The following is a 22,826-nucleotide window of genomic DNA, read 5'->3' as shown; positions in this document are numbered from 1 at the left end:
TCTTTACAAGGCCCTGATAAGACCTCACTTGGACTATTGTGCAGTCTGATCTCCTGATTTCAGTTGCGATTCTGATATATTAGAGAGAGAGTGCAAAGGAGAGTTGTTAAAAATGATATTAGGATTATGGAATACTGATTATAAAGACAGACTGAGAATTTGTAGACTGCAGACACTAGCAAACAGGAGAAAGAAGGGCAATATGAATGATACTTACAAACTTCTGAGAGCATCATATAGGATTTCAATTCATGGAATTTTTCAATTTATGGAGGCTGGGGAAAGGAGAGGACATCCTTGGAAGCTGAGAATGAATGCTAAGAAGGGAGTGAGGGCTTAATTTTTCTCTCATAGGGTGGTGCGTGATTGTAATGGATTGCCATTGGATGTTGTGCATGCAAGCAGTGTGAATGAATTAAAGAGCAAGTAAGATAGCTGGTGAGTGTAGTATGTAGCCTCCCTCGAGGAATCCATTCCTCCCCCGGAAGTCTCTCTTAAAAATAATAATAATGTGATTAAAAGCAAGAGGAATAGCACAGTTTTATTCAGGCTATTAAGATCAAATAAACTAAAATTATTAATTAAAAATTCTCTGTAATGATAATTACCTTCTTCCAAATATGTACTCTTTCTTCAACAAATGTAAACAGTTCTTCACACTTTTCCAAAGTTACACAATCAAACATATCACTAAGTAAAAGTACTGGAAGACTTCCAGAGCAGATGTCTGAAAAACCATAAAAGTACATAAATACCACAAATAATTTAAATAAAACAATAATCATTATTGGCGTGCTTAAGGGTCAAAGCTGTATAACTGAAAGGAGACCTCCACATTGCCTTTAAAGGAATGCAGAGAACTGACCAGAGCTTCTGGCCTGATGTCCAATCCTCACCTTCTTGTGATGCACCCTGTTGGGTATCTACCTGGATACTGAACGAACGAGGATGGACTGGCAATTTGGGATTAAGCCGACCAAATTGTATTCTTATTGGTTAAACCAAAATAAAAAAATTAGGGTACAACATGACAAAATTTCATGCCGGCTGGGGCGTCGTCTGGTTAAACAAGGCCCCCATTGTTTTTGCCAGGGAACCAGGGCGAACAGCGAAAAGTCAGCTACTGGAACAAATCTGAAAACACACCTCAACTCAACATCACCAGAACTAAAGATCAGTACTATCAACATAAGAAGCCTGAATGGCAAAGAAATGGAGCTAGCTGAGGAATTAGATAAGTACCAGATCAACATAATAGGGGTTACTGAAACAAAAAAGACAAAAAATGGTGAGATCTTTCTAAGCAATAAATACAAAATGTTATATTCAGGCAATGACAATCAAGGAAAAGAAGGAGTAGCCAGAGTATTCAACACTAAATATGAGGCTAATCTTCTTGAATGGCAGGCAGTCTCAAGTAGAGTAATGTGGGCAAATATTAGAATGGGGAATTGGACAATGAGACTTATTTGTGCCTATTGTTACACCTGATATCTTGAGAATATAGAATTCTCAGCTATCATGGTGTAACATGAAGAATAAATAAAATAAATTAGAGCCCTGCATAAAAGATAATAGTTGAATTAATTAAAAGAAAAAGATAGATTCTTGCATCCAATAAAATATATAAAATATAAAGGTTTTGTTAAACTAACTAACAAAAGAAAGAATATATTAATATTGTGATATGATTTAAATGAGAAAAGTTAAATAAATAAGACAGAAAAGGATTAGTCATAAGAGATGGTATGTGAGAGGCTATATGTGAGAGGCTAGAGATTAAGTTATTAAGTAAGTTCATAAAAAATTTTTGGAAAGGGGATTAAATTAGAGGCTAGCAAAGGAAAACAACAGACTATCGCTCAGGGCAGATTCCCAGATTGAGACATCGTTACAGGCCTGCTGATCAAATGACGTTTGGCAGAAAAACGCCACCGTAATTGGTCGGTGAAGTAAAAACAAGTAGGGGGCGGAGAAAAGAAGTTAGAAAAAGTGCCGTTAGGAGAACAGGTATAAAAGGGTTGGAACCCCCCCCCCCCCCCCGAGGCTTTTTTGGTTTTGGTTTGGATTCTGTTCCAGGAGAGCCCTTTGCGAGCTCTTTCGTAGGGATTTCACGATGTTTTCCTGAGTGGCGAGATAGGGGTTATATCTCCACGCCACAACACGGAAACGAAAGTGAGCAGGATTTCGATTCCGTATTTCCTATGTGAGAAGCGAAGAATACCATATAGTCAAGGAGAAGAAAGCACATTCTTTGTGTTTAGACTTCAGTGACAACTACGAAAAATGTAGAGCTGTAGAGATATCGATATCCACGTGGCGAGTTGCACAGCCGATATATAGATGATTCAAAGTGTGTTCGGAGTTATGAAAAGTTAAGCCAGCGTAAGTCTAGTTCAATTCCAAAAAGAACGAAGGAGAAGCAGATTATCGGTGAGGTTATATCAAGATAGTTCAATCAGAAGAAGGTAAAGGCCCATATGAAAAACCCAAGAAAGAAAGGTACTGTAAAATATATCTAATTTTAACTAAACTTTGTCTGTGATAAGTATCATTATTCTAATACGGAACTGTTGAAGTGACCAAGGAAAATTTATACTAGGACTGTAGTATCTGACAGAATATATTAAAAGTAAGCTGGCTAGTGTTAATGTTATGTGAAAAATTAAGTGTCCTGAGAATTTTGCATGTCTATTGTAATGTATTGGAAAGTTAAAATGTCATAGTTGTGTGTTAGTGCAGAAAAAGGTTTAGTTAATCTACTTAAGTTTGAATAGTTAAATAGTGTGAATTAATCTTATTTGTCCATGTCAAGTGAATTTACATGTTGAATGTGTATGGCGGCATGATCGTAATACTCATTATAGGATCATAGCCTGATTACTTGTAATAAGCTAATGTTAGTTTGTAAGTATTTAGTTTAGCATTAGATTGAGTAATCATAAAGAATTGATTTGTACCATGTTAAGGAATTTAATAAACCTTTGTTCAATGATAAAAGGGTTGTCTGAAATTGCTGTCCAATGCACCACTTGAAAAATACGAACCTAATCACGCGGGAAATTAATGTTAAGAAACGAGATAAAGTGTCACGACTGCAACATAGTTACACTTTCAGACATATTTGAGTTCTTTCTCCTTGTTTTTGTATATAATATCTTAAACTAAATATCCCAAAAGGCGCAGTATAAATACAAATATTAGGGGTACTAAGGGGAGAAATAACTTGGATATTAGTATAAGTGTTGGTGATATCTCGTGCGTAGATAATAGAAGAACGTATATAAGAGGAAAACATAAAAATAGAATAAAGATCATAAAATGGGACACAACATAAATGGCGCAGCCAGTAGGATATAAAGTATAAGAAGGTTAATAGAATAGAATAAGAAGAATAGGTCACAACACTATGGTCCCACAAAAGGTTCTACTAAGGTAGAAGTGGAGGAATTTTTTGATGCTTTAGAAAAAGCAACTGACACAATGAAAATAGAAAAGTTGGTCCTTGTTAGGGATCTAAATAGCAGAGCAGGAAATGATTGTGAGACATACAAAAATATTTGGGGAAAATTTGTAGAAAAGAGCAAAGCTAATAATAATGGCAAATATCTGTTGGATTTCTGCTCAGGACATGGACTGGTTATTACTAACACCATGTTCCAACATAAAAATGTGCACAAATTCACATGGAGAGAAGAGGCAAGGAATAAGAAAAGTCTCATTGACTATGTTATTGTTGATAGGAATGTTTTCTCCCTGGTAAAGGACACCAGAGTGTACAGAGGTTTGAAATTGGAAGTGATCACTATTTAGTCTTGAGCAGGATAAAATTGAATTTCATATTGAAAAGAATAACATGTAAGAAAGTTTTAAAGCGAATAAAAGCTGAGCAGCTCTAAGCTGTAGACTAACATACACAAAGATTATTGAAGAAAAAATTAGAGTTTGAGAACAGGAACCAAACCTTGGAGATTCAGTGGCAAGCCTTGAAGAAAACATTGATTGATTCTGCCAGAGAGGCATGTGGTGAGGTTTTCTGCAAGGATCGAAAAATCAGGACTCCATGGTGGACACAGGAATTTAAAGTGGCAGTGAAAGAAAAGAAGAAATTATACGAAAAGTTCCTGGCAAATAAGTCAGCTTTTGCTCTTAGCAGAGACAAATGTAAGAAAGCTAAACAATGTGTAAAACTATCTAAACAAAAGTCATGGGAAGACTGGTAAGAACATAGAAAATAAATATCAAGAAGGTGGTAAGATATTCTGGAGGTTGTTGAAGAAGCTCAGAAATGGAAGAAAGAGTGCTGTAAAAGGAGTTAGAGATGATAAAGGTGATATGAAAACAGGAGAAAAAGATATCTTTGAAGTATGGAGTAATTACTTCGAAAAATTGCGAAATGAAACAAGCAGTGATAGCACAGTGGTAAAAAACACTCAACAGGCATACAGTCAGGAATACATATCCATACTTGAAGTAGAAAAAGCCATCAAAGGCTAGAAATGTGGAAAGGCAGCAGGAGTAGATGATATTCGACCAGAAATACTGAGGTATGATGGTATAAAAGTCTTACAGTGGCTGCACTGCATAGTTCAGAAAGCCTGGACAGAGGGATGAATTCCCGATGATTGGAGTAGAGCTCTAATAGTGCCCATATATCAAAAAGGGAAATAAAACTGAATGTGAGACTTACACAGGTATTTCCCTAATGAGTGTTCCTGGCAAGATCTATGCAAGCAAGATGTTGCCAGGAACACTCACATGTGAAGAAAAATCACAATTGAACACTCACTTGTGGAATTGTTGAGAAGAATTGTGGAAGAAAAACTTGGTGAAGAACAAGCTGGATTCAGGCCAAATAGAGGCTGTCAGGATCAGATCTTCACTTTACGACAAATAGTCGAGAAAGCATGGGAATATAACAAAGATCTGTATTTAAGTTTCGTCAAGCTGGAAAAGGCATATGACAAGGTGCCAAGAGAGGAGTTATTCAATACGCTACAGTTATATGGCATCAATGGGGCATTATATCAAGCAATACTTAGTCTGTATGTGAGTTGTAAGTCGGCAGTTAGAACTGAAGCAAGTACAGGAAGATGGTTTAATGTTAAATCTGGTGTGAGACAAGGATGTACATTATCCCCTCCGTTATTCATTAGCTATATGGATCACATTATGAAGGAAAGTGGTATTAAACATGATATCAGAATTGGAGATGTTAATAACATCGTTGGCATAAAGCAAACAGCTTTATGCGAACGACGTTATACTTCTGAATAAATTCACTACAAGTTTGCAAGATTCCCTGACTAAATTGAATAACTGTTGTAATAAATATGGTATGAAGATCAGCATTAAGAAGACAAAGACAATGAAAATATCAACTGCATTGTGAATGGAGAACCTGTGAAACAAGTAAAAAATTTGAGCTACTTAGGCACGATTTTTAGTGAAAACGGTAAATTAAATATGGAAATAGACAACAGAATCAACAAAGCTGGTATGGTAGGAAGTCAATTTAATAAATTCATATGGAATAAGAGAGAAATTAGTCGCAACACTAAATTAGCTGTATACAAGACAGTGTTCAAACCAGTTTTAACTTATGGATCTGAGAGCTGGGTCAGAAGTAAAACACTTGACCAAAGACTAGAGACTGCAGATATGAGTGTCCTGAGAAAGATTAGAGGCGTGAACAGATGGCATCAATGGCAATATCAGATTAAAAACGAGGATATTAGGAAAGAACTTGACATTGTTGGCATCCAGGAATGCGTTAGCAGAGCTAATCTCAGGTGGTATGGTCACTTGAACAGAATGGGCAAGGAAAGATTAGCAATACAAGTGTTCTCTGCCAGGTTGGCAGGAAAACGACCCAGAGGAAGACCAAGGTATAGGTGGACTGATATAGTACCATGTGCCTTAGACGATAGAAATATAAGATCTGATAATGATAATATTGGAGTCTTGACAAGTAATAGACTGACTTGGAGGAAAATTGTAAATAGGAAGTTTGCAATGATGTAAATTTTTCATGTAGTTCTAACCTGTACGCCCCTTGAGGGTACATGACATTAATTTGATGATGATGATAATGATAATCATTATTCAGACTTACAACAAATAAATGATCACAAGTCAATTGGAGAATATCTAGCTTCCTATTTTGTTGATACTCAATCAGACTGACCAATTTATTTTATATTTTAGCATATAAAATAGGCTGAAAAGTATATAAAAATTAGTGCAAAACAGTTTTGCAAATTTAAAATTGCAAAAATATGGTGCAAATTTTGCAAATGAAAAAAAAAATTTCTTTCCTTTGTTATTAAATATTATAATGCTGCAATGTTTTCAGTTAAATAACATACTGGATTATTAGTATTATATGTCAAAAAAGATTTGCAAAAGAACATGTCAATATTTTAAGAGGAAGTGGAATTACATGATCATTCGCTGAATCCATTATTTTTTTTATTTTTTTTTTTTAGATTCACTGGAACAGCTCAAGGGAGACAGTTTGTGAACTCTTTCCACTGGTTCTATCTTTTTTTCCTTATACTCTTACATTTTCAAATGATGATGGGGAGAGGAAATGCTTAAAATAAAAACTATCATCAATTACCACAATGATAGTCAATGAAGTTCATTCATGGCTTCTTAGAAACCTGTTTGCTGATAGGACAGCTGATACTTTCTGCAGTGCCTGCTAAATTCAGTGTTCTTCTGGCCAGATTGCTATACAATGAAAAGTCGAGTTTTTTTGGGGGGGGGGGGGGAGGGGGGGGCATCCACCTAGCTATGAGACTGGTTAACTCACCTTCAGTTTAAAAGTCCTGATAAAATTCTTTGCATACTAAACATGATCCAAACCCATGACTTTCAACCAAAAAAGCTTGTTGATAACAACTGAGATATTGGGGTTCAAGTCAACTTTATTCTTCTCTTCCTTTTTATGTTAGGCTTAGTGGTCTGTTACAGAGCTGTCATTAGCCCTTCCAAACTGTACCCATCCCAAAGATAAAGTGGTTAGCCCTATGTCTGTAGATTGTGTGTGTGCGCACGCGCACACATTATTTGGATTCAACTAGCTGTAGACGGTATCTCTGGATGGTCTTATTAAGGTATTGGAGAAGTTAGTTAGGCCTGCATCCAGAAGTTGGGGAATAGTACTTTGATCCTCTTTAGAGGACAACATGGCTTTGTTAAAGGTAAATTTTGCTTTAGCAGTCTGATTATTTTATGAGTAACAGTCAAGCTGGATAGACGAAATGGATATCCACAATACTTCTGGATTTTGCTGAATCTTGATAGGATTTCACATACAGTTGTACACACTCAAAGTGGTATGCATACGGAGTAGGCTTGCAGTGTGGATAGGAGAGTGGCTGACTGACAGGTATTAAAAAGTGAGGAATTGAGGTGGCTGAGTTTAAGAGGAAGGTGACCATTAGAATACTACTAGGTTCTGTACTTGGGCAATTGTTGTGTGACTTGCATATTAATTATATATATATATATATATATATATATATATATATATATATATATATATATATACATATATACATACATACATATCATCATTATCAGCCATTGTCGATCCACTGCTGGATGAAGGCCTTTCCAAGATTACTCCAAAACTGTGTCCATGGCTCTCCTTTCCCATGCCACTCTTGCAGATCTGATGATATCATCAATCTGCAGTGATTTAGGTCGGCATAGTGGTCGTGGAATCCAATCCAGTACTTCTTTTGTCCATCGTTGATTTTGTCTTCTAGCTAAATTTTTGAATTTCGTTTGCATTCAGTGTCCGTGTTTCACACCCATAGGAAGAATACATTGGTTAAAAACTTCAGGCATAATGGTAGTTATGTGGAGCATTCATGGGGCCGATTTGCCTGTCCTAGGGGACAAAAAAAAACAAACAAGTTTCGTTTCCAGGTTTTTTGGGATCTCCTTGATTAGGATTTATCCTAATCAAGGAGATCCTAATCAAGCTCGAATATATGAAACAGTCATTCTACAATATCAACCATTTTGGCTAAGAAAGACCTTATGGTAGCTAGGGTTGCTAAGGAAACTTCAAGGTTGAACATCAGAGGGCTTCTTTTAGAGCAAATGGAAAATCTATTACTAATTTGGATCAAAGAAAGAGAAATGGCAGGCGATACTACATCTCAAAATGCAATCTGTCAGAAAGCTAAAAGATTCATCAAGATTTGAAAAAGAAGACTTCGGGATCAAGTTCTGAGGTAGATGATGATGATTTCAAAGGTAGCGGAGGTTGGTTTGACAACTTTAAAAGAAGAACAGGAATTCAGAGTGTGAACAGACACGGAGAGGCAGCTAGTGCTGACAAAGCAGCAGCAGATAAATTTGTCAATAGCTTTACAAGAATTATAGAAGAAGGAGACTACCTACCTCAACAAGTCTTCAATTGTGATGAGACTGGGTTGTTTTGGAAGAAAATGCCCAACAGGACATTTATCACAAAAGAAGAAAAAACACTTTCTGGACACATACCAATGAATGATAGGTTAATATTGCTTTTAGCAGCAAATGCAAGTGGAGACTGCAAGATAAAACCAATGTTAATCTACCACTCAGAGAATCCCCGAGCATTCAAAAAGTTTAATGTCTCTAAATCCAATCTCGGTGTTTTGTGGAAGTCTAACAAGTTTCGTTTCCAGGTTTTTTGGGATCTCCTTGATTAGGATTTATCCTAATCAAGGAGATCCTAATCAAGCTCGAATATATGAAAGCCTGGGTCACAAGAATAAAATTTAGAGACTGGATTCGGGAAGAGTTTGGACCAACTGTCAAAGCCTATTTTGAGCAAAACAATCTGCTACTAAAAGCCATTTTAACCTTGGATAACGCACCTGGCCATCCAACAGGCATGCAAGAACTACCAGAGGACTTAAATTTTATCAAGGTGATTTTTCTTCCTCCCAAGACTACATCTCTGATTCAACCTATGGATCAGCTGATAATTGCAAATTTTATGAACTTTACACAAGGGCACTTTTTACTAGGTGCTTTGAAATGTGTGAGGCTGCCAACATAACCCTAAGAAAATTCTGGAAGGAAGAATTCAACATTGTCATAGCAATTAGGCTAATTGTAAAGGCTTGGCAAGAAGTAACAATGAAATGTCTCAAAGCAGCATGGAGGAAACTGTGTCCTTTGGTAATGAAGCAACTTCAGATGAAGGACACAAATTGGTAAAGGATATTGTGGCAACTGCTCATGATCTTAACTTGGAAGTAGAGGAAGAAAATGTTGAAGAATTATTGGAGATGCATGACCAAGAACTGACTACTGATGAGCTAAAAGAACTTTTCAAGCAGCAATGTGAAGAAAAGAAAATGGAAATTTCATCTGAAGATGAGGACAGAGAGAAAGAACAAATTGCGACTGCTGAAATCAAAAATGTTTTGGCAAAGTGGGAGGAAGTTCAAAATGTTGATATGAAATGGAATCCAAACAAATCTGAGGTTATCAGAACTGCAGATCTATTTAATGAAAAGTCCATGCAGTTTTTCAGAAACATTTTAAAAAATAGGCAGAAGCAAACAACCCTAGACATGTTTTTTACAGGTCCATTTGTCAAAAAACTCCGAAGTGAGCCCAATTGTCCTTCTGGTGAAGATTGATAATTAAAAACTGTTTTCATAAACAATTCATTTTATTAATGTCAATTTTTTTTTAGCAAATACATATACACCCCAACTGTATAATAAATAAATGCTATTTACTATATTTTTATGACATTTTAAATGAGTTTTATCTGCATTTTTAATACGTACTATGGTTGTGGGGAGGAGCCAGAACAAATTAATCGATTTTCAATTAAATCTTATGGGGAATCACGCCTTGGATAACGACGGTAATCCTGGAACAGATTACTGTCGTTAACCAAGGCACCACTGTATATACAGTTCAGCTTCAAATTAAGAAGTCAACATCTCATCCACCTCCTGTTCTTTGTAAGAAACTTGTTTTCTCTGAAGATGACTACTTCCTCCAGCTATTCAAGAACTGCATCAACAGGTTTCTTTCTCTTTATGACTTGTTTCATATGCCACTGCTATGCTAGGGATTTTGTGGGCTCTCAAATGTGAAGCTGATATTAAAAACAAAATCAACCTATGATTTCATACTCTTTAATCCTAATTGGATTACATACCTCCGTATTACTTATGAAATACAGCTTTCTGTTTATTTTAAGATAAGTTAATGTTGATATTTTAATTCCGATACAAACTGCACACCACTAATCTTTTAGTTCAGATTAATTTGAAGTATATATATATATATCAGAGGTGAATATTCCGCATGTGCTAGGTGTGCGGTGCTCATCCACGAAATATCAGTATCACCAATACTATAATTTTACATTTATTCCCGTTAAAGACCCCCCCCCCCCAATTGTTTGCAGACTTCGTGTGATTCCTAAAATTGAACACAATATACTGTACTAATGCTTCATTGTCCTCTTCACGAGGGTAATAAAGCATTAGTGCTTCATGAAGAAGGTGCTTTTCGCCGCATAAACAATGCGTCACATTTGCGTTAATAGCACAGGTGTGCTTTCAAAATGCATACACCATTCGAAAAGATGTAAAGAGGGCGCAGCATGTCAAATTGTTACCGTTGTATTATTTTTAAACCACTGAGAAGGCGTGTCTAGATGAGCTAAAATTTTGAGCTCACTCAGCACCTAGCAGCTGTGATTGGTTATTGCATCAACCAATCCAATTGAATGTTTTCACTTGTCACTTACTATATCCAATGGCTGTACATGTTTTCTGGAACTGAAAATTTGAAAGAGGATGATAGGAGAAAAATGCTAATTGTTTTTTCTCTTGCTTGTGCAGTATAGCATCTGTTGAGGTTGCAAAGTTTTTTAACGGTATAGAGACATTTTTACTCTAGTCTTCGAAAACAACAGACAGTAAAAAATATCTATTCCTGAATAAAAATGAATATTCTATGTATTATAAGACGTTGTTGATCTACAACAAAATACCAGCATATGTGAGATTGATAAGACAGAAGAACCGCTGATACTAAAAAAAAAAAATTAAAAAAACTAATGAATTTAGGATTTCTGAAAGTGTAGATAATTCCGATAATGATCGGATGCTACATATACTGAGTCTCAGTAAACAAAATAAAATTCTTGGAAAACGGAGCAAAACACACACACACAAACAAGAGAAATACACATAACATGGGCAACAAATTTTACAAGATGATTTGCTGCTCCATCAAACCATATTTATTCATGCAATACTCTCTCTCTCTCTTATAATTTTTTTTTTTTTAATTATGCCATCATAAATTCACTTATTCATGTTTAGAATTTATAGAATCGTGCTATTCACTCTACCCAGCAACTTATAGGACACGCATATCACAAATGATAATTATTAATTATCATTATTATTATTATTATGGGTAAAGGAGTCCTTGGAGTTGCCCATCGAGGGAGGCCCTAATATCATGTCAAGAACAACTATTCAACATTCACACAGTATCTATCGTACTTCGCCTTGAACTCATTCACAGTCATGGCACCCACAACAGACTCTGGCAGCTAATTCCACTCATTCACCACTCTCCAAGTAAAAAACCAAGCTCTAACACCCTTGCTAACCACACTCTTGCCCAGTTTCCATGGATGGCCCCTAGTCCTCCCACCACCAGTCCTGTTCTCAAAAATATCATCTGAATTGATCTTATAGAAACTCTTCAGTAATTTGAATGTCTCAATCATATCACCCCTTTACCACCTATCAACCAATTTCTGCAACCCACAAATCTTCAACCTGTTCTCATAAGGTTCATTCCATAGACCTGCTATCATCTTGGTCACTCGCCTCTGGATCCTCTCTACCTCCTCCCCATCAAGAAGAAACCCTTGTGCCCAAATCTGGGCACAGTAGTCAAGATGGGTCTTATCAAGGCTCGATACAGAGGAACAATAACTTGCTTGTCTATGCTCGTCAAAGTATTCTTCAGTAACCAAGTGATTTGATGAGCTGATTTAGCCACTTTTGCAATGTTCTCCCTAAACTTCAACTCCCTATCCACCAACACTCCCAAACACCTTGGCCTCATCAATCTACTGGAGTACAGTTCCACCAATGTGATATACTACTGCTAATCTTTTCACCCAAAAATGCACAACCTTACATTTTGCCACATTAAATTGACATCCATTCTCCTTAGCCGAGTTCTCCAGACTATCCAAATCATCCTGCAAAATTTTGACATCATGTGCATTCACTATTGCTCTACCCAACTTTGCATCATCAGCAAATAAATGGACAGTTCCTCTCAGATCCTTTAGTAGTGGTCCAAGAACAGAACCCTGTGGCACACCACTAGTCACAGGCCGTCTTTTGGACTCTGCTCCTAAATAAACTACTCTCTGATATCTCTCCATCAACCCTCCTATCCATCTCACCAACCCTATATCCATCCCCATATGCTGCAGTTTACTGATTAGAATTCCATATAGTATCCTGTCAAAGGTCTTAACAAGGTCCAGCAGAATCACTGTAAACCCATTACCCTTATCCAGTTAAGCCGTCACTGTGTTATAAAACGTAAGCAAGTTACTGAGGCATGATCTATCCTTCACAAAATCATGCTGTCCCCCATACAGTATCCCGTTTTCATCTATCCATTCCTGAATTTTCCTCGACTACTTTCTCCAAGACCTTGACAACGACTCTTGATATGCTGATCGGTCGATAATTTGCAACAGCAGTCTTGGAACCTCCTTTATGCAGTGGAACTATTTTCCCCTCTTTCCACCCCCTCGGGACTAACCCTGACCCAAGACTCAAATTAAGCAAAATAGTCAAGGGCACTGACAATTCTTTAGCCGCTTCACGTACAACATGAGCTGGTATACCATCCAATCGCAGAGATGTATTCACATTAAGGTTTTGTAATGGACTATTCACCTCCACTTTGTTCATCACAATTCCCATGTAAGCTGTTGGTTCCTTCATTCCTGTGATATCACCACCTGGATGATATACTCTTGCAAATTGCTCACTCAGTAATTCTACTATATCGACTGATTCTGTTACCTACCGTCCATCGGCATTCCCTAAAATCATTCTGCCGTATATATTTTTTCTTTTACTTGCAACATATTGAAAAAACTGTTTGGAATTCTCTTTTGGCTAATTGCCTTTCATAATCTCCTTTTGCTTTTCTTACCACACTCATTATCCTTCTGGCCTGCGCTTTATACCATTCGTGTACCTGCAGGTTACTTTTCTCCTTAAATTCCCTCCACATTAATGAAAGTGTTTCTACTCACACTTATTCTTTCCTATTCTCACATGTCTTATATATTTTCATCTTTGAGTATTTCAAATATACCAACCAAACATAGCATTCTCCTTCATTATTGTTTTGTAATCAATTTTAAAACAGATTATTCCCCCCACTCTACGCAGAAGTATTCAACGTTATCCTGCAATAATTGCATTGGACCAATTAAGATGAGTACTGATGCGCTATGCCCTATCAAAACTTTCATACATCGATAAAATGCAATCACAAGGTCATGGGCGTCTGCAGGGGGAGACACTTTCCCTCAGGATCGATTAAAAAATTCCACAAATTATAATCGTAAAATTGATTGAGATATTTTACACCTTCAACCCTGGGAATGCTTTGTCTGTCTTAAAATTTTATTATGGGTTGGCATGTTGTAGGGTAACCATAGAACACAGCAATAAAATACTTCTTTCTGTTTTTGGTTCATCTTTTTCTGACTTGTGAACAGTGACCGGTTAGTTTGCCCTCTGTGTCTAGTGAGAGAGTCATCTTACAGAGTGAAGTGTGAATTGTAAATTTATAGTGAAACAAATTTAAACAAAAAAATACATTTTTAAAAGGTAAGTGTATGTGATTTAATATTATTTTACTTGTTAATTTTATGATTTTTTTTGCTTTTAAACTGAAATAATTTAATTAAGGATTAATTAATTAGTCGATTTTTAATAAAATATGCCGGTCAAATTTTTAATATATGAAATTGTGCTAAAAACTATCAATTCTGAATACCTTTTTTTCCTCCAAAAAATAAAGATCATTAAAATCGATGCAAAATGAAAATATTGTATTTATAGTTTACATCAACAAATAATTACATCAAAAAAGAAGACGTTTATTGATGTAATTATTTAATTAAATCAATAATTACAAAAATTTATTGATGTAATTATTTGTCTCCAAGCCCCCGCCCCCCCTGGAAAATTTTCTGCAGGCGCATGCCCATGCATACGGTCAAATTGATGTGAAATTTGTAGCGCAGCTTGCATAACTCACATGACAGCACACCCAACCGAAATGGGCATGCGACGCCACTGATATATATATATATATATGTGTGTGTGTGTGTGTGTGATAGTGTAAAAATAATCATAATTAAAATTCTGAATATTTTTACGAATTGTTTATGTTAAAATGTTTATTAGTTTTAGTTTCAAAATACGCATTGTCGGCACTTGCGATGTGCCCATTATTGAAATTGTTTTGTCAAAAATGATATGTAAAGAAGTTAAAAAATTGATGCACTTACTGGATTTGATATTTGTATTACTTACAGGGATTTTATTGTAATTTAAAATATTAAGTTTTGTGTTTTTATGAAGACATTCTCCCTTGTCGCTAACGGAGACAACGTGTCAGCAATTATTTATACCTAACTTCTTGCTCACCAGTTTCATGGAGTGTGCATGCTCGCCGAGAAATTTGATGTGTGATTGACAGCTGTAAAGTTTGGTATCAAAGCAACGGGAGAGCACACAAGGATAGCGTTCGGAAAGAATTTAGAACACAGGCCGGCAGATATTTAGATTCAGAGGAACTTGAGTTTTTTTTATGTGACAGTCGGAGGAAAATTAATAGTATATTCCGAAAAGGGAATCGTGGAACTATTAAGTTTTAATGTGGAATAAGTATGTGGATAAATAAAAGAAAATATTGCTATATGCGTTTTAAATGGAATAATGGAGGAAACACTAATTGAAAGATATATAGTAGATTCCAAAAAGGGAATTAGAACTGTAAGTTTTTTTTTATTGGAAGAGTTAAGACTGTCAATAAGCATGTAGTGAATAAAAGAAGAATTTGCTATTTACGTTCTAAAGGAATGTTCGAGAAAACTCTGATTAGGAAGTTTCATCTGTATTAAGGACGCCGGATCTAACTATTATTTCTACTAAAAAGAGACGGAATTAAGTCAGGAAGAATTAATGTTTGCTACATAAGTGATGGTAAAGGATCCTGTGAAAATGAAGAATAAAGTCATATATCTTTGGAAAAGGGCCTTGACAGAGAAAGAAACTGGCTATGAACATTTTGTCACTGTGAAAACAAAGTGTTTAGTCTAGTCTTAAGTGTAAGTTTATTTTTAAAAGGCCTTGGATCCAATTAATTTGTAGTTAGTTATGTAATATTTGTTTGAAGTGTATATATATTGTTTTTGTTATATTAAATGTGTTTATTTTGTATTATAGTCTTGAGTAGTCAGTGATTATTTGGATTCTGAAAGAAAGTTAAGATCATTGCACCAATTGGAGTGAACCGGTGTGCATATAATAACATATAGGTACACTCGGAAATAAATAAAAAATAATTGTTAGAAACAGAGATCATCTCAATGGTAGGATTAATAATATGATAATATCTATGAATATCTCTATATAAAAATCCACCAATTATTAACAATAGCAACATACATTCCAAGAAAGTACTCTCCTACCCCACACCATTTTTGGAGGATATGTGGCAACTCAGAAAAACTTTTCTTTGTTTGATTTTTTTTGCTGCTGCAGTTGTTCTCTGAAAATTTCAGACTTCTTTTACATTACATGTATAACATGTGTAATGAATATATCATTACTAAAGACAAGTTTCAATGAATATTGTGAGTTGCTGATCATAGCTGTATAGAATATTTAAAACTTTTTTTTTTGCTTTTCAGTATATTTTAATGTCTAATTTAAATGAAAAATGCAGTCTCATCAACCATGCAAATTTAATTTCCTACAACTTACCAGGTAGGAATTCCACTCCATGCTAAATGTCTATAGAGTAAATATACTCTATGGACAGGTCAGCATGGAGTAAAATTCATAGAGTAAACATATCTGAAAATGGTGCTGTTAAAAGAAATATTTTGATATTATTTCCTTTAGCATGTACTAAAATAAATGTATTACAGTTCAGAATCATGAATGGGAGGCAATTTCAAGTATAGTGATGTGGGTAAATTTCAAAACAGGAATAAATCCAGGCTTCTAAAAGAGAAGAACCAGAGAAGTTTTTCAAGTCATTAGAAAGAGAGAAAATACTTAACAAAGAAAATGGAAATGCTAGTTCTTAGAGGAAAGTAAAACATAACAGTAAAAAAATGGAGATCCCAAAAATTTGAAGAAAAGAACAAAGCTAATAATAATAGTAAATGCCTGCTACATTTACATTTTGAACACAGACTAGCCATTACTTACACAATGTTCCAACATAAAGATGTGCGTAACTTCACATGGAATAAACACACACACACACACGCACATGCAAAAAAAGCAAGGTCATATAATAGTCATTACAGTATTTCTTATAATAGTTACTGTTGATAGTTCTTCCTAACTGTTCATAATACAAGCGTATACAGGTAACTTTGAAATAGAAAGTGAACATTTAGTTCTGAGCAAGACAAAAATGAGTATTATGCCAAAAATAAAAATATATATACAAAAGCTTTAAAAATAAATAAAGTTGAGCAACTATCAGAGAGAAAAAATGAAGTAGTTTCATGATGGACTTTCAAAATTAAAGAAATAGTCTTAGAAAAGAAAGCAAGTCAAAAGTAACTGGCAAGTAGGTCAGCAAGTGCCATATAAACAAGCAATGTGTAAAAGTAGCTAAACAAAAATCATGAGAAAACTTTGAGAAAAATATAGTTCTGGAGAATGTTGAAAAAACTCTTACATGCAAAAAACTGTAGTCAAGGGAATCAGAGATAACATGGATAACATAAAATCTTCACACACAAAATGTGAAGATAATGGAATCCTGGATGTCTGGAGTAATCAATTCAAAAATCTATTAAGTGACATAAGCATAGAATCACAAAAGAAAATATCCAAGAGGAATGTAATCATAAGGTAGACAAGTAATCAAAAATTATGAAAAATTTATTTTTTAATGTTATTTCCACGTGTGAAATGTAAACATATAGTACATTAGTACTGTGAGGGGATTAAAGTTATTTTTTTAAATATTTTTATTTATTTCTTCCATAATCCAGAAACCCTACTCTAAAGATCATACGTGGAACAGTTTCAAGCCACTTCAGTGGAACGCAATCTCGCACTTGGCAATGAAATTCATCTCCTACCTAAACAATGGGTACCTAAAACTATGTTTTTCTTATTCTTAATTGATCCCATACACAAAAGATCAAGAGAACTATAAGCACATCAGTGCCATGTGTGGGATGCAGAGGAAGATTGTTCCAGAAGACAAAGGTGGACTGAATAAAAAAGAGGAAGAGGAGAAGCAGATTCAGTGCATTTGTAGTTGCACAGTAAAGAGATACTGGGCAGCTGCTGCTCTTCTATTAATAAGTGCAACTGAAAGTGAAGAAATAATAGTAGACAATTCACTAAGCAGTGACCATGGCATTTACTTCAAATCTCTGTTTGTTGGACAGAGGTTTGAAATGAATCTGTAAGAGCACAATCATCAACGAGCCTAATTGCTCACTTTTGGACAGCATCAAGGATTTTAAGGGAAGTTTTAGGTGCATCGCCACCACCTCAAACACGTAAACAGTATTTTAGGCATGGGTGGATTTGGGATTTGTATACAGTTAGGAGTTGACTGGGTGTAAAATATCCTTTTGAACAAAAGAGAATGCCTAGTTTCTTGGATGCTGAGAAAGCTATTGATGTGGTGTGTTTATGCCAGGAGAGAGAAACTGGAGACAAACATTAGTCCAAGCAGAGAGATCTGATCTCGTCTGGTGATTTGTGTGTTGCTGAGGGTAGGTGAACTGAGATCTCTTTTGCGAGAGAAAAGACATGATTGTGTTTGATAGCACTGAACATGACAAGGTTGTCCTCACCCCACTGAAGGATAATATGACAAACAATGTTTAGGGTACTGGTTACAGATGATCTTATAGCCTAGAATGTCAGAGTATACCACATGGTTTGTCGAATGAGTAGCATGAGTAAAGAGTACAACCATCAGCAAAGCTGTGGATAGGATTAGTAGTGACTGCAAATAGGTTGTTTAGGAACAAGAGAAAGAGAATAGGTGATAGGACAGAGCCTTGAGGCACCCCAACATTGATAGTGAATTTCTGGTTTAGATTATACTAAACCAGAAACTTTCCTCGAACACATTTGCTGAAGACACACTCACAACATCCAACTGTAGCCCATTCTGCATACTCACTACATGGTACAAGAAGAATCTGAACCTGACGTATCTAGATCCTTACTCAGCTTCTCAAAGTCCCTCTGCCACAACTTCAAAATGTCACTAGTATCTTTTTTTTTTTTATTATTTATTAATTGTATGTGATTCCTACACACACAAAGGCTGGCATAGTACATTAATGCTGTGGGTGGGTAAAGGAATTTAATTTTTTCTGTATTTTTTTTATTTACTTTTTACCCAGTCTAGGAATCTTGCCCTAGAGACCAATCATGAAATTGTTCTGAAGCCACTTCAGACCTTCAAATATGCAGGATGTGGTCTCACAACAGGTGGTGAAATTCATCTCCCACCTAAACACAATCACAAACATCCATGTCCACGATAGGATTCAAATCCCAGCCTGTTGGTTGGAGAGTGGATATGCTAACAACTCAGCCAACTAGGCTGGAAAATTTATATTGTAAGATCTCCTCCATTTATTTCTGAGACAACAGCTTTCTCTTCCACATACTCACAACATGGCCCATCTCCACAAAACTCAGCTAACATATTTGAGCACAACAGTCCAGATTGAGTGGTTATTCTCCACTTGTAAAGCAGAGACTAACTTCCTTTCAACACTGCAATTATCCAGTGTAATGACTTTATAATCTTAACAATGTGGCCCTTAACTGCCTTACCAGCCACCATGGATCAAATACGCATCCTCATATATTTCGTATCCATCATATACAGTCATACCCCGACTTACGCAGTTTCTTATATGTACGTATTCCCGTCCTGCTTCACGCCTCACCACTAGTCGTATCTTTCAGGCGTCGGCCGCATTCGCCAGTGTCGCACATGCTGTGAACAAGCACTGACGTGTTTCACAAGGTCTCCATTCATACATGATTTTTATAGTCTACAAACCTTGCGATTGTTTAATGTTATGTTCTTGATAAAAATTTTATCATATAAAAAATAATAATGTCATCCAAAAGAAGCAAGTCCGATTCTTCTACAGCTAGCAAGAAAAGAAAAATATTGACTTTGGAAACAAAACTCAACATTATTAAGGATTTTGAAGGCAGAATGAAAATTTGTGAGCTAGCAAAGAAGTTCAATCTACAGGAATCCACAGTAAGAACAATCATAAAAGAAAGGTTTACAGATTGTGGAGGACATAGATTCTAACGAGGAATGAATTGTAGCCACAAGGCAAGGAATAAAAAAATCATTAGCTTGCTATGAAGAAATTTTGCGTGACAAGAAAAAGACATTATGCCGTCAGACGAATCTATTAGATTTTATGAAACCATCGACATCGAAATAACTTTCTTTTTTTTATGTACGAAAAACTACAATTATGATTATATTTCTTAAAAAATATAGGTGTTTTTGTAAACCTTTGGTCCCAATTGTATGTTTGTATATATAAATTACATGCAAAATTATACCCCGAGTTACGCGAATTCGACTTATGAGCTTTTTGTTGGTCCCACCTACCGCATAACTACGGGGTTCTACTGTATTTCAATGTAATATCAATAGTATTGCAATTTTAATATGCACTTCGCATCCATGTTTACTTGGACGTATATATACATCCTGGCCAGTAGCGTGGCTAACCTTCCACTCCTAGTCCATGATCACTCTTCCTCTGAAGTCACTGGCTTTAATGACAACTTGCTGTAAATTCCCATTAGAGAATACTCTGCTAGAAATGTCCTCGGGTCAAAATGCATAACCTTACACTTGGCAACACTGAACATATAGTTATTATCATTTGCTTATAGAATTCAGTCATTCAAATCTTCCTCCAGAGATTTTGTATTAGGTATGTCCTTTCCCTCCCCAAATTTGTATCATCATATAACTACATATTACTCTCTATATCTTACACTTACACACACATGCGTAGGCGAGGGTGAATTCTGATAAACACCAAGAACAAAAAATTATATTCAAGCAACTGATATAACCACAAAAAAGAACATATCTTATAATACTTTAACCCCATGTTTCATCAAATCGTAATAATTTGGAACATATACATATATATAAATTGGATGAATTAAATGAAGAAGACAACTACAAAACAAGTGGAGTACCACAGATTCTATCAGAAGGAGTTATGTGGCGCATCCCAAGCTTGCAAAATGGGAAAGCTGCAGGTGAGGATGAAGTTATAGCTGAACTTCTAAAAACAGGTGGAGAAATAATCTACAAATGCTTAGCAAAACTATTTATTTTATGCCTGAAGAAAAATGATGTACCAAGAACATGGAAGAAAGCTACCCTAATTCTGATAAATAAAAAAGGTGAGGTAGAAGACTTGAAGAACTACCGACCTATCAGTGGTTAACAAAAGTCAGCTCATTGATTTTGTGCGACTCTAGACCTAACACAACCAAAAGAACAGGCAGGCCTTCAAAGGGGCTTTAGTACAATGGACCATATTCAAGTTGTACAGCAGATTATCAAACGGTGTAATGAGTATCAGTTATTACCATTATATCATGGTTTTATTGACTATGAGAAAGCCTTTGATTCACTAAAAACTTTTGCAATACTTAAAGCATTACGAAACCAACAAGTGGAGAAACCATACATCAGAACCATCAAATCAGCATACACCAATGCCACAGCAGCAATTCATTTCAATGGAAACATCTCTACTGTGGAAATACAGAGAGGAATAAGACAGGGTGACACAATATCTCCAAAATTATTCACAGCATGCCTAGAAGAAATATTCAAACTTCTTGATTGGGAAGGGAAAGGTCTGAAGATAAATGGAAGATATTTAAACCATTTATGCTTTGCAGATGACATAGTTATCTTTACTTCAACTGTGCATGAATTACAGACTCGTATCTATGAACTCCAAATTGCTAGCAAAACAGCTGGCCTAAAGATAAACCTAAAGAAGACCCAAGTTATGTTCAATAGCTTGTCCAAACAGAAATAATAATAAAAAAAATCAATAATGAGGAAATTAAACAAGTAGATCATTACCTATACTTAGGACAACAGATATCAATGGAACAAAATATCATGGACAAAATTAAAAGGCACGCGATGCTTGGGTGTAAAGCATTTAGAAAATTACATTCAATATTCAAAAGCCAACTACCATTATGCCTGAAGTTTTTAACCAATGTATTCTTCCTATGGGTGTGAAACACGGACACTGAATGCAAACGAAATTCAAAAATTTAGCTAGAAGACAAAATCAACGATGGACAAAAGAAGTACTGGATTGGATTCCACAACCACTATGCCAACCTAAATCACTGTGGATTGATGATATCATCAGATCTGCAAGAGTGGCATGGGATGGAGAGCCATGTACACAGTTTTGGAGTAATCTTGGAAAGGCCTTCATCCAGCAGTGAATCGACAATGGCTGATAATGATGATATATATATATATATATATATATAATTAATATGCAAGTCACACAACAATTGCCCAAGTACAGAACCTAGTAGTATCCTAATGGTCACCTTCCTCTTAAACTCAGCCACCTCAATTCCTCACTTTTTAATACCTGTCAGTCAGCCACTCTCCTATCCACACCACAAGCCTACTTCGTATGCATACCACTTTGAGTGTGTACAACTGTATGTGAAATCCTATCAAGATTCAGCAAAATCCAGAAGTATTGTGGATATCCATTTCCTCTATCCAACTTGACTGTTACTCATAAAATAATCAGACTGCTAAAGCAAAATTTACCTTTAACAAAGCCATGTTGTCTTCTAAAGAGGATCAAAGTACTATTCTCCAACTTCTGGATGCAGGCCTAACTAACTTCTCCAATACCTTAATAAGACCATCCAGAGATACTGTCTACAGCTAGTTGCATCTCCACCTCTGTATAATAGAATTATCTTGGCCTCCTCTCACTCATTAAGAGAATCCTGCCTCGTCATCAATACCATTAAAAATAAATTAACATGCATCCTGCCTGTGTTGAACAACTAGATAAGGGGTAATATTAATTCTCATACACATTCTTTTAACATCTGTGCTAATAATTCCATCCAATCCTACCACTTTTGTTCATATCAAGCCATGGAATTGTTTTTTAAACTGCTGAATCATCCATTTCTTCAACTAGTTCCTTCTTAACATCCAAGAAACTAATGGAATATACACTTTACTAAAGTAATCACTCAACAACTTAGCTATTTCTAGAACATCTGGCACTTTTCTATCATCCATCCATATTCACTAAGGTAGTTGATCTTCCTTTCACTTGCCACAAAGGCAAAAAAAAAAAAAAATCTGTAAGCTTTCCCTTGATTTCTTTGGCTAACTTTTTTTAGTCCAATATTGTCTTCTTTGCCATG

At 35.6% G+C, this 22,826-nt stretch overlaps 1 protein-coding gene across 2 annotated transcripts in view; it reads right to left on the bottom strand.

The window, feature by feature from the left end:
- Positions 1-22,826, bottom strand: part of Hpr1 (THO complex 1-like protein Hpr1) — a 311,940-nt gene that overhangs the window by 220,837 nt on the left and 68,277 nt on the right. For both annotated transcript variants that reach the window (XM_090391220.1, XM_090391221.1), the window contains exon 5: positions 609-727. In XM_090391220.1, the coding sequence (XP_090247346.1) occupies positions 609-727 (119 nt within the window). The remainder of the gene's footprint in view (positions 1-608; positions 728-22,826) is intronic.

This window comes from Typopeltis vanoorti, chromosome 4 (genome assembly GCF_054136105.1).
Source record: "Typopeltis vanoorti isolate ZY-2024b chromosome 4, IOZ_Tvanoo_1.0, whole genome shotgun sequence".
Lineage (NCBI taxonomy): Eukaryota > Metazoa > Arthropoda > Arachnida > Uropygi > Thelyphonidae > Typopeltis > Typopeltis vanoorti.
The sequence above is the reverse complement of the archived record's forward strand: the minus strand, read 5'-3'. Positions and strand labels throughout refer to the sequence as shown.